Genomic DNA, 13,693 nt, shown 5'->3' with positions numbered 1-13,693 from the left:
TAAAACAGAACATAGAGCTACTATACGTGTGGTATGATTACTTAAGCGGAACTAACGTTCTATACGACAGTCTGGGCGGAACTGCCTCGCAGTTTGAGGAAGTCTCTTTTATATTATTTTAATATTGCTTATTCAGCAATGTTATTTTTAGTAACAATAATGGGATTTTTTGTATACAACAAGATACGTCGGCGGCTACGCTTTCCGTCATCGTGATGGCACTTATTGTTATTGTACCTAATCTTGAACAATTATTGTCGTTTGTTCACTTCCACACTTTTTAATCGATTAATTCGTCGATTGACTTGATTTCCTCGTCGCCAAATGTAATGTTTCTACTAATCACTTATTGCTCGTTAATATTAGGAAGGGTCTAATCAAACACGAAATCATCCTTAAACTAACTTTTATTACTTTCACAACATATGAGTTCTCCTACACTTCACCATTTGATGAGAGGGGAGTGCGCAAATACATTAGAATTCAAAACTATGTGCAAATTCATAAACCACTGACAAAATGATAACCATTCATTTATTTTAAAAGATGCGGCCATTATTTGTTTCATTTAAATTTTTGCCGTATCATCTGAAAAATTCGCCTCTATATCCGCTGACATTATGCCCATCATATGAAAGCAACAGATACATATTTTCATTTTGTCTGCTGGAAATGGTTTCGAATTAGTGATTACATCAAATGTGATGTCCAAATATTCTTTGAGGTCCATTGAATTCCAAGCTATTGGGACAGCATTCAAAAATGCCCAACTGAAATCAATGACGACAATTTCGAATAAGGGCCATTTTTTCGAATTCTTACTTGCGCAGTGGGCTTTGAATTTCAATAACCAAGACCCAATGGCACCAGCATCATGTTCGGAAGAAACCATTTCGATAACAGGGCATACTCGGTTATTTCTGGGTAATGAGGGCTACCGCGTATAAAATCACCGCTAGAGGCGCTAGTGTAGCGTGAGGTCTTCGATATTTGAATTTGAAATTGTCAAGTGTCACTGTTCATTACTCACTAACGGCGTTGCGAACATTTTATAATATTACGAATAGCTAGGATTCATTATGGATAATATGCCATATATTGATTATGGATCAATGAATATCACTGCTTTAAAAGCAGAGCTAAGAAAGAGGGGTGCCAAATTAAGCGGACTAAAAGAGCAACTAATTCAAAGGTAAGTTTGTTTACTGTTAACATATTTTTTGTCGAAAGTATGCTAGTTTACAGCTTTGCTTCTTCTTTCTACAGACTTCAAGATTATGATAGGAATGATAACTTCATTGGAAATTCAGAAGAAGGTATACAAAACGATTTGGTGTATGCTGTTGAGTGGCCCTTAGATAGTTCATACAGTAGTGTTACTTCCAAAAGTGCGGCACCTGATGTAGATATTGTAAATATCAACACTTACTTTTTAGAAGCATACAGAGACAATGTTGGAATGACGGAGTGTGCTGCAGTTCATAGAAAGGGCTACAATATGATGATGAACGAGTATTTAGTAGCTCTAGTAACTTGCACAAAAAATAGTTTTCTTTTCTATAGAGGACAGGTTCACTCAGAAAACACTAAAACATTAACATATTTTATGAGTATTGCCTTCGAGTCGGATGGAAAAATTGTCCAGAGTATGTGTAAGTGTGCTGCTGGTAAAGGGCCAAAAGCAGTGTGTAAGCATATAGCTTGTGTGTGCTATGCAATTTTGAGATTCAAAGAGCACACCGAATGGCGTATTAAAAAAACACCGACAGAAAACAAACAGAAATGGCATGAGCCAAAGAGAATGAAACTGACTTCATCCCCTAAAAAAGCCGAGGAACTTACATTTGAGATCCAAAAATATAATACTACTAAGCGAAAAAGAAACGATCTGTGTTTTGATCCACGTCCTGATAATGCTTGTAGCACTGTTCAATGGAATGACCATGTTAGGAACAGTGTGATAAACTATTGTTCTTCAGAGAACATAAGGTTTGGTATAAGTGGTGTGTTTGAAGTGGCTTCCTTGCATGCAATACCCAACGACCATCATTACCTAAAATTACCTATCCTGAACCAATACATCCTGAATAACATCACTGTGAGTCACACTACTTCCTACATGCACTATTAATATTCATTATCTATTTAAAATGGCTTCTGCGCTGAAGCTTGTGGGTTTTAATTCTTACCGAAGGACAAACATTTGTGTGTTGGACATGAATGTTCGTTCTGGCTCTGGATGTTTCGATTAGCTTCTGAGATGTTTCTGGATAAACCCAGAAAGTTTGAACAAATACAATATTCATGTATTATTTAAAGTTTCAGGTACCCATAGTATCTCGAACCAGGCTACACATTGATTATTATATGTTTACTTTGTAGAGGCATAATATAATTGTGACAGTTTTGTGGTCGAAACATAGATATAGTTTTTAGTTCTATGTAAATAATTAGAATTTAAATTATCACCTATGTGTTAAAAAAACAATTGATAAAATAATATATAAAAGTCACAATGAAGTATTGTATGTTCTCTCTGTATTTCATATTCTAATAATACAACATTGGTGACCCCGAGGTGCGAAGTAAACTCGCTGAAATGTCGCAAGCTGAATCCCCAAGTGTGGAAGAAAATCAAGTTCCAGAAAACAATCTACCAGAAATCAACAAAATCTCAGTTAAAATTCCACCTTTTTGGTCAGAGAAACCGGAACGTTGGTTTTATCAAATAGATGCTCAATTTAGAATTAATGGTATCAGAAAGGACTCACTGAAATTCGACTATTTAATATCCCAGCTGGAACCTTCCTTAATAGACAATATTTGGGATATAGCAACCGGTTCAGATGATAATAAATATCAGCTTGCCAAAGAAAGATTGACGAGCATATTCGCAGAAAGTGAAGAAAAACGAATAAAGAGATTATTAACAGGGCAAAACCTTGGTGATCTGAAACCAAGTCAACTGTTAAGGAAATTGAAAACTCTAGCAGGTACTGATATATCAGAAAGAGTAATAAAAACCTTGTGGTTGGAAAATCTACCAATCAATATAAAAAATGTAGTGATCACAAGTGAAGAAGGTGTTAATCGTCTTGCAATCATGGCTGATAAAATTTATGAGTTAAACCCACCAAATGAATTGTATGGTATTAAAGGTTCAGGTTCCAATGCAACTAAAAGTACTTCCAATGAACTTGAAGAATTGAGAACAGAAGTAGCGGAACTTACTAAAGCTATCAAACAGTTCAGTATAAGTTATGAAAAAAGACCTACTAGGCGAAGTCTAACCCCTGGGAGAGGCCGAGATAGATCGAAATCAAGACAAAAATTCAATCCAGAAGGAAAATACTGTTATTTTCACTACAGATATGGTAAAAAATGCCGCCCTGAAAAATGTACTGGTCCTTGTGCTTGGAAAAAGCCGGAAAACTCCAGTCAGTAGTGGAAAGTGCAGCAACATCTACTACTGATTCAGTTACTTGCTGCAACTCTCGTTTATTCATGTTAGACAGGAACACGGGTTTGCAATTTTTAGTGGACAGCGGTGCTGACGTATTAATTATTCCATATGGTCAGAAAACTTCAGCACAGGTAAATTCGAACAATGACTTCATCTTGTATGCTGCTAATGGTACTCGGATACCCACCTATGGCATCATAATTATGGAAATCGATTTAGGTCTAAGGCGTGCATTTAGATGGCCTTTCATCATCGCCAAAACCTCAAGAGGCATTCTGGGTGCTGACTTTTTGAAAAAATTCAACCTACTCGTCGATCTGAAGAGACAACAGTTGGTGGATGGCGACACTAAGCTTTGCAGAAAAGGTGAATTGGCGTCCATCACATCAGAAGATGTAGTGAGTACTTTAGTCAGTGAAAAACTTGATAAATTCAGTGTACTATTGAACAATTATTCTGAGTTAACTCGACCAAATTTTCTGCCTAGTAATGTTAAGCACAATGTTAAACACACCATATCGTTACAACAGGACAGCCAGTATTTTCGAAACCTAGACGTCTTGATAACCAAAAATTGACTATAGCTAAGAAAGAATTTCAGTTTATGTTGGACAATGGTATCATTCAACCATCAAAGTCACAATGGGCTAGTCCTTTACATTTAGTCAAGAAGAAAGACGGTTCCTGGCGTCCATGTGGAGACTATAGGCGATTGAACGAAAGAACTCTTCCCGATCGATATCCTATTCCTCGAATCGAAGATTTCAATCATATATTGGGTAAAAAACAATTTTTTTCAGAAATTGACCTTCATAAGGCTTATTTCCATATACCAATAGCCGAAGAAGATAGACATAAAACCGCCATTACAACTCCATTCGGGTTATTTGAATTTATAGCTATGCCATTCGGACTACGAAATGCCCCTTCAACATTTCAACGGTTTATTCATGAAGTTTTGGCAGGTTTAGAATTTGTATTTTCTTATATTGATGATATACTTATAGCGTCTACCTCTGAAGAAGAACATTTTTTTTTTTTTTTTTTTATTTAAAATTCTTGTGCTTCGACCGCTGAGAGTCATTAGCACAGGCCACTATTTAGAAATTTGGAGTTACATGTGTGATTATGTGCTATATCATTTTGGGTGTATACTCTATATTAATGAGAGTTAGTACCTGATCTATATCTTATAATAAAGTTCGATTTCTTTGAGGAAGTTAAGTGTCTTTTCTAGTTCTTTGTTGTTATTTCCCAACGCAACTTCTATCCGCGCACTCACTCCGCACTCATGCCGTTTTGCCTGAAATTTTGTGCACTCACTTATTACGTGTTTAACTGTCACTCGTGTTTCACATAGGTCGCACTGTGGAGGTTCTTCTCTTGAAAGCAGGAATCCATGTGTTAGTTTTGTGTGTCCACTTCTCAAGCGGCTTACTTTAATCTGTTTTCTGCGTCCGCTTGGGTAAAATGTTTTCCTCAATGGGGTTGGCTTAACGAAGAACATATTCTACATTTAAAATTGGTTTTAGATAGACTTTTGAAATACGGTCTTAGAATCAATGTTGCAAAATCACAATTTGGTGTCCACGCAATTGAATTTTAGGGATATTTTATTACTCCAGAAGGATCAAAACCACTGCCAGATAAAGTACATACTATTGTTGACTTGCAACGACCAAAAACAATTCATGAGTTGCGACAGTTTTTAGGCATAATAAATTTTTATAGACCTTTCATTAAAAATGCAGCTCACACCCAAGCAGGCTTAAATGAACTACTAAAGGGTGCGCGTAAAAAAGATAATAGACCGATTATCTGGACACCGAAATTAGAAGAAGATTTCGAAAAATGCAAAGCGGATCTAGCTAATGCAGCATTACTTACTATTCCTGATCCAGAATTGCCGATAGCATTATTTACTGATGCATCAGATTGTGCAGTAGGCGCAGCTTTGCAGCAGTATGACGGATCAGAGTGGAAACCCTTAGCGTTTTTTTCAAAAAAATTAAATTCAGCGCAGAAGGTTTATAGTACATACGATCGTGAACTGTTAGGTGTGTATTTGGCAGTCAAATATTTCAAACATTTACTTCAAGGTAGAGAATTTGTCATATATACAGACCATAAACCCCTGACTTATGCCTTCCGACAAGAAAATGAAAAGGCAAATTTTAGGCAATTACGGCAGCTCCAATACATATCAGAGTTTACCACTGATATTCAACATATCAGCGGCAACGCTAACGTCGTTGCAGATGCGTTGTCCCGAATTGATAGCATCGAAGCTATTGATTTTAAAAGAATTGCAGAGGCACAAAAGACTGACACTGAATTGGCAGAACTTAAGGAGAGCAATACTGCTCTGCAACTGAAACAACACCACGTACTGAAAAACAAACAATTGTTGACCATCTTCAAGAAAACCCAAGAAGTAATAGAAGATTGTCATGGAATCATAATGAAGAAATCCATTCAAGGAGCCAATTTGCTCAGTTCCGACTGCAAAATCATAATTGAAAAGTCTGTATTCGACAACACAGTACCAATTTACAATATCACATTCAGAAACATTTCAAAAATTACATTGAAATTCAACCACAAAATCGAATTCCATTTGAAACATTTGAGAGAGCCAACCTCCATTATTCAAGAAACTGAGAAACTCCGAGATGAACCCATGTATCTACATCCGGTCATTCACATGACACATTATGCCCTAAGTGGAATATTACTTTGTCTCATGGTTCTAGGAATAATTGCTATCTTGTTAAACAAAACGAGAATTCAAGAGCTCCTGTTCAGTCCCAGGAAAATCATCCACCTAGAGATGAGCAACGTTCAAGGCCTTGGTACTGATAACGAGGACGTTCCAGTCTAAGGGGGGAAGTGTTACGAGACCGTTTCCCACAAGAAGTACGGAATTGCATCGAAACCCGAAACCCAGGATTCCTGGAAGACGACACAAGGCGTGACCACCGATTGTGACTCTTTTCCGTTTTCATAATTCGAATAATAAATAGTCAGTTGATGTCTAGCGTTAGATAGATTCACTTGCTTGTTCCTTGTACAAATAAAAACGATATCCTTTCTATCGAGTTGTCCTTTAATTATCATTGGCAACCTTAAAAAGAAATAAGTTATTTTTAAAAATAGACTTTTGGATACGTTATTCATAACTATATGAATTTCTTGAAGTGGATATAGGATAAATTTCTTCACGAACCCTATCAATCTGATTTCGTACATTATTATTGATCATTAAATCATTATTGGTCATTGAACTTTACTGCACTTCATAACGTTTTCTGTTGTGTAAATTGTGAGGTTTGAGCTTGTTTTTAGTTATTTTATGAACAGTTCGGGGATAAAAATATTTCGAAGACTCTTTCAGTTTGTTTGAAAAGTCATTTGACTGTACAGGGTGGGCAAATTTCGATGTTTTAGCACTACAGTTTTTAAACCAGAGGAGATACACAAAATCTGATACCCCATTCTCGTTCTCTTTTTCTGAGAAACTAACAATAGTAGTAGTCATTTTTGGCCACCTTCTTTTGTTTTCGAGTTATAAGCGAAAATTGGAAAAATGGCGATTTCGAAATAAATTTATATCTCCGCTAATACTGATGATAGAGCTCTGAAATTAAAACATTATATAGGCACTTTTTTACGTAGAATCCAGTGGCGTGCTCGCCTTTTTAGCAGAATTGTTAATTACGAAGCTATGACCCAAAGTTATGTTTTTTTAAATGGGAACACTAGTTTTCTGTGCAATTTTTTGAAAGCTTAATTTTTACTGATTTCAAAAATATATAACATCATATGGTTTGTATCAATATTAATAATAGAAAATGGTCAAAAACACTTTTTCCCGATATTTCTATGGTTTCAACTTTTGACGAGCACAGAAAAATAGAGTTACCTATAACAAAAGCAGTCTCCTTCCGGCAATGTCGTTCTTTCTATGCTTTTTACCAATTTTCACAAAACTTGAATCAAGATATATTTCATAAATTTTCATAATAATGAAAGGCCTTATAGAAAGAGACACTGGTAATCATACGATGCTACATTTTTCTATGCTCATCAAAAGTTGAAACCATAGAAATATTGAGAAAAAAGGTTTTTGACCATTTTCTATTATTTATATTGATACAAACCATATGATGTTATATATTTTTGAAATCAGTAAAAATTAAGCTTTCAAAAAATTGCACAGAAAACTAGTGTTCCCATTTAAAAAAACAAAACTTTGGGTAATAGCTTCGTAATTAAAAATCCTGCTAAAAAAGCGAGCACGCCACTGGATTCTACGTAAAAAAGTGCCTGTATAATGTTTCAATTTCAGAGCACTATCATCAATATTTGCGGAGATATAAATTTATTTCGATATCGCCATTTTTCCACTTTTTGCTTATAACTCGAAAACAAAAGAAAGTGGCCAAAAATGACAACTACTATATTTAGTTTCTCAGAAAAAGAGAACGAGAATGGGGTATCAGATTTTGTGTATCTCCTCTGGTTTAAAAACTGTAGTGCTAAAACTTCGAAATTTGCCCACCCTGTACAAAATTGTTCAACGGATTCACTTTGTAGAATGATTCGAAAGAATACGGTAACAATACGCTCAGGAGAGATGCTTCGACTTGTCTCGGAACTAATTTATTATCGACAATTCAATTTATTATATATACATTTTTTAAAGAGAAGTTTGGAGTCACGTCCCCAAACTAACCATCTAATGAATTTCTGAAAAAGTTTGAGGTCAGGACTCCAAACTAACCAACTCCCAGAAGAAAAGTTTGAGGGCCGACCCCAAAGTTGACAAATGTCTCCAAACTGACCATTTAGCGACTGAAAAGTACCCCAGACTTGACGATTTACATACATATATATATATATATATATAAAAATATATTATTTTTAATATTTTTTTTTTCCTCACCATAGTGGGTACGTATCATCTGCCGGGCATGACATGCCAAGACACATGACGATGCTAGAGTCCTTGCAAGACCTTCCTCACTGTTCGTATTGTCCCCAACACAACCTGCTTTTGTGCGCTCGAGATCACTGATCTATCCAAACACAGCTTATCGGTGTTTTCTATCAAATGAGCCTCCACCAATCCATTCACCGATATTATGAGCGGAAGAACCGAGACATGTTCCAGTCCGTATATCTCCTTCATCTGCAACGCCAGACTTCCATATTTCGTCACCTTTTCCGTATATGCTCTCGCGAGATTGTCGTCAGCCGGCACCGTAAAATCCACCAGAAGGCATGTTTTCTTTTCCTTGTCAAATAGTGCAATGTCCGGTCTATTATTTGCGACTCCGCGGTCCGTAATAAGAGTCGCATCCCAGTACAGTTTATACCTTTGATTTTGTAATAAGATCTTCGGTTTATATAAATGCTGTTGGACTTCCTCGCTGATCAGACCCAACTTGAGCGCTATCTGCTGGTGATATATCCTTCCCATTACGTTATGCCTCTCCAGGTAGTCGGTTGGGGCCAGAATAGAGCACGACGACGTCAGATGCTGGATGGACTCAGGCGCTTGAGAGCATCTTCTGCACCTGTCCGTTGGGATGTCCACTCCTGCTATGTGCTTCAGGTATGCCCTAGTGGGCATGACCTGGTCCTGGATAGCTATTAGTCTTGCCTCCGTCTCCGGGAACAGGTACCCTGCACGAAGGTAAGTTAGAGATTCTTGCTTATTAACCTCTCTACTTTCCAGATGTCCCGGATATCTTATGCTCCTTTTCGGAGGACGAACAGTGCACAGAATGCTCCAATTTTTAGGATGATCACTGCATATAATAACATTTGCATTGACTTGGACATCTTCAATATAACACTTAAAAATCTGAAGCGAAGTCTCAGGAATACTCTTTCATAAAGCAAAAACAACTCTATTGTTCCTTTTACTTGTGATAGTTTGAAGCGATGTATTTGTAGTTTTTAATAGGTGAATACTGTTCTGTGGGCTAAGCCTGTTTGTATTCCTTGTAAGCATTAAATAAATAAATAAATAAATAAATAAATAAATAAATAAATAAATAAATAAATATCTACCATGTAACGCCTTGGCCTTCCACTGCTCCATCAGCTCATCCACAGACACACAAGGATCTCTGCTCTCCGGCTCATTCAGCTTTAATGCTGATATATTTTGATCAGCCTCGCGAACGGCCTGGAAAAACGGTGAGTTCTGGGCGAAAAAGTATTCTCTGAGGTCATCCACGCTTTCCCCATGCGCTCGCTCTAAATTAACCAGGCCTCTGCCTCCCTGATGCCGCGGCAGGTAAAGACGAATAATTGATGAATGCGGATGATGCATTCCGAACTTAGTTAGCATTGTTCTTATAGCAGTGTCCATACCACGGAGATCAGTAGCAGACCATGTTAATATTCCAAAGGAAAATGTCATAACTGGGATAGCCCACGTGTTAATGGCATTGAAGAGAGATCTTGAGTTCAATTTAGATTTCAGGAGCATATTGACTCTACTGTATATTTTTTCCTTAAAATGGTTCTTCATCTCAGCCGTTTTTATGTCAAGCGCCTGCCTAACTCCTAAGTATTTGTACGACTCATGATTGCCCAGCTGAGGAATCGCGATCGTGTTCATGAGGACTGTATTAGTTTCTGTCTCCTGAATTTTTCCTCTTCTAATTTCAAGCACTGCACACTTTTCCACCCCGATCTGCATGTTTATAGAATCACTATACGAGGCAACCAGCTCCAGCAACCTCTTCAGTTGGTCCTTACTGGCAGCATACAGCTTCAGGTCGTCTATATAGAGTTGATGGCTAACTCGGATGTTTCTGCTTTTGTCGATGACATATCCGTATCCAGAGTTCCTAAGGAGACAGCTCAGGGGGTTCATTGCCTAACAAAACCAGATGGGGCTTAAAGTATCGCCCTGAAAGATCCCACGGCATATATTGATCACGCCACATTCCCTCATTTCATCGTCATTTCTTAAAAGAAGAGAGGTCCTCCAGTTCTTCATGAGGTAGCTAAGGAAATTAACAACTTGTGCTGGTATCCCATGCATTCTGAGTACTTCTAATAAACACGAGTGTGGCACAGAATCGTACGCTTTTTTATAGTCGATCCATGCAACAGAGATATTTCTCAGTTTTTTTTTTGCTTGCTTAGTAATTATATGATCGACTATAAGTAGCTCTTTGCATGCTTTTGTTTTCCTTCGGCAACCACCTTGCTCCCGAGCAACCATGTTATTCCTTTTGAGGTGCTCGCTGATTTTTTTTGTCAATACAGCAGTGATCATCTTGTAGATCGATGGCAGGCATGTGATGGGACGATAATTTTCAGGGTTTTTCGGGTCTCCTTTTTTAAATATAAGAAAAGTCCTACCCATAGTGAAGTATTCCGGTATGATAGCAGGATCAACTAAGGCTTTTTTGAACAATCTTGCCAATGTTTCGTGTACACTGGTGAAGTGTTTCCACCAGTAGTTTTGTATTTTATCCACTCCAGGTGATGCCCAATTCCTCGAGCCCTTGAGAGAGTCTGCCACACACTCGGTTGTTCATTCATTCATTGCTGTATCCCGTTACCGGAAATAAATCTACAAAAAGAAGAAGAAAAAAAAAAATTCGAACAGACTTGTAACTTCTTAGTGATAGTTGCGATTGTGTGCCCTCCTGTGACTAAAGAGACCCAACCGTGACCTGCAGATCCTTCCACACTCAGGGCATGGATAGTCTCCAACCAGATCTGGCCGCCGCTGTATCCTTCTCGATTCTCCATTATAACTGTGGACCAAAGACCTCCACTGTGACCTGTCTAACGCTAGTTGTTCCCAGTTATGATTAGCATTAACTGATTTTAGGGATTGATGTAGTGTATCCTTAAACCGCTTATACTGGCCTCCTGGTTTCCGGGCTCCCTCAGTGAGTTCGCCGTATAGAGCTATTTTGGGGAGTCTTGTGTCTTGCATCCTCAGAATGTGGCCGCTCCATCTGAGTCGGGCCCTCGTTACTTGAGTCTCAATTGTTGTACAACTCGCGCGCTGCAAGACTTCTGCATTCGAAACTTTGTGGAACCATCTGATGTGCATTATCTGTCTTAGATGACGTTGCTGCGTCTGTTCAAGCTGTTTAATATGTCGCCTGTAGGGAGTCCAGCTTTCGCTTCCGTAAAGAAGCGTTGGGAGGACCACTGCTCTGTAAACAGCTGTCTTGGTCTTCAGATTGAGGTCGTGATTTTGGAACACTCTGTCCTTCAGCTTCCAGAATGCCCGTGATGCCGAATTGATACGGTTGTGTATTTCCGTGTCAAGGTTAGCCCTAGTATTTATGAAGCTTCCCAAGTATTTGAACTGCTCGACCTGTTCTAGAGTTTCGTTGTCCAGGCTGATATCTGTTTGAAGGCTTTCTGGCGGACTTACCAGGATTTTGGTCTTGTCAATATTGAGTCTAAGGCCTAAAGCTTCGTATATATGTTTATAGGTGTCCATCATTATCTGTAGATCCTCTGAGCTGCTAGCGATGAGTGAACAGTCGCCTGCATATTGAAGTTCCGTGATAAACTTGGTACGGGTTTTTGCTCTGAGGCGCTTCAGGTTAAACAGGCCTCCATCAAATCTGAATCTTATCCCAACACCTCTTACGGGCATGCTCATGTCAGCAATTATCGATACAGCTATGGCGAAAATATTGAACAGTAAAGGCGCTAATACGCAGCCTTGTTTTATTCCAGAGTTGGTTGAGAAATGGTCGGTTGTAGAGCCATTATGCTGTATTCTAGCGGTGTTGTTGGTATGAAGGCTTTTACACACTGCCAGGAATTTTTCGGGTACTCCTAGACGTGCCATGATTTTCCAGAGCGCTCTCCGATTCACCGAGTCGAATGCCTTGCTTAAATCGATGAAGGCTGTATAAATCCTTGATTGTTGTTCACGGGCCTTTTCTTGTAGCTGTCGCAGTGTAAAAATTAGGTCCACCGTACCTCGATTTGGTCGAAAGCCGCACTGGGATTCAGGTAAAAGCTTCTCTAAGAGTGGAACCAGACGATTAGCCATAATCTTCGAGAGAATTTTACTGGCCACATTAAGCAACGATATGCCCCTGTAATTGTTGCAATTCGACGTATCGCCTTTGTTCTTATAGAGGTTGATAACTAAAGCGTCTCTGAAGTCTTGTGGCACATCTCCCTGTTCCCAGATCTTGCGGAATAGTATTAGGAGACTATTGACAATGTCCTCATCCAAGGCTTTGAATATCTCCGCCGGAATGACGTCTAGACCAGGTGACTTATCATTTTTCATATTTTTAATCGCGCTTATGATTTCCGACATTGAAATTTCGTCATCAAGCGATGTCATCGGACTATACGCGGGAAGCAGGTCTAAAATGGATAAATCCGAGTCGTTATTTTGATTCAAGACCTGTGAGTAATGCTCCTTCCATCTTTCGAGAATTTTTCTATCATCAGTTAGAATAGCTCCATGAGCATCTCTTATAGGAAAGCTAGCTTTTCTGCTTGGACCGTAAACAGTTTTAATAGCTTCGAAAAAACGCCTGTAGTCATGGTTATCGGCGTAAGCTTGTATTTCTCTAGCTTTTTCTTTCCATGCACCAGCTGTCCTTGATTTTTCTTATTTCTTGACGGACCTCGCGTTTTATGTTTATGAAACCTATTTGGGCTGCAACATCGCCAGGCTTGTTAATTGCGGTTTTCATCGCTTTGTGTTTTGCGTCCAAAAGGGGTGCGATATGAGTTTCGCTGTCGGCAAACCAGTCTGGGGATTTTCGGGAGCGTTCTGTGCCCAGTATTTCTTTCGCTGTATTTGTAAGGGATGACTTGAAACGGAGCCAATGAGTCTCAATGTCGTCGTTATAATCCGGTGGTGTTAGGCTATCTTTGACGGCATCTGTGAATCTGTCCTTTGTAGAAGGGTTTTGTAGTTTGGATATTTGAAGGCGCTCTCTTAGATACTTCGGCTTGCGTTGGTATTTTGGGCGCATTGAGATTTTCATTCTCGAGATTACCAGCCTATGATCAGTCCAGCACTCCAGATCTGCTGCACGAGGAGTTGGTCCCCAACGAGGTTGGCACGAGAGACTTGATCATCAAGACAAACGACATGTTCGCGATGTATTGTCACGATTCGGTTTAGCAGTTAAGTGCTCAGACACTGCTTCGTTCTGTGATGGATGCATTCTCGGTAAATCGCATAGAAAACCGTTTCATGCT

The 13,693-nt window shown here is 38.7% G+C and overlaps 2 protein-coding genes across 2 annotated transcripts; one reads left to right on the top strand and one right to left on the bottom strand.

Annotated features, from left to right (window-relative positions):
* The first annotated feature begins 932 nt into the window (after nt 1-932).
* LOC123315871 lies at nt 933-2,354 on the top strand. The gene is made up of 2 exons (XM_044901771.1): nt 933-1,192; nt 1,267-2,354. The coding sequence occupies exons 1-2, from the start codon at nt 1,080-1,082 to the stop codon at nt 2,129-2,131; spliced, it is 978 nt and encodes a 325-aa protein (XP_044757706.1). The 5' UTR covers nt 933-1,079; the 3' UTR covers nt 2,132-2,354.
* A 6,108-nt stretch (nt 2,355-8,462) lies between these two features.
* Nucleotides 8,463-10,355, bottom strand: LOC123315325. Its single transcript, XM_044900981.1, has 2 exons — nt 9,538-10,355; nt 8,463-9,216 (listed from the first exon to the last, which is right to left on the bottom strand). The coding sequence occupies exons 1-2, from the start codon at nt 10,353-10,355 to the stop codon at nt 8,463-8,465; spliced, it is 1,572 nt and encodes a 523-aa protein (XP_044756916.1).
* Nucleotides 10,356-13,693: the final 3,338 nt, after the last annotated feature.

Source organism: Coccinella septempunctata, chromosome 6 (assembly GCF_907165205.1).
Source record: "Coccinella septempunctata chromosome 6, icCocSept1.1, whole genome shotgun sequence".
Classification (NCBI taxonomy): domain Eukaryota; kingdom Metazoa; phylum Arthropoda; class Insecta; order Coleoptera; family Coccinellidae; genus Coccinella; species Coccinella septempunctata.
This window is presented reverse-complemented; position numbering and strand designations above follow the sequence as displayed.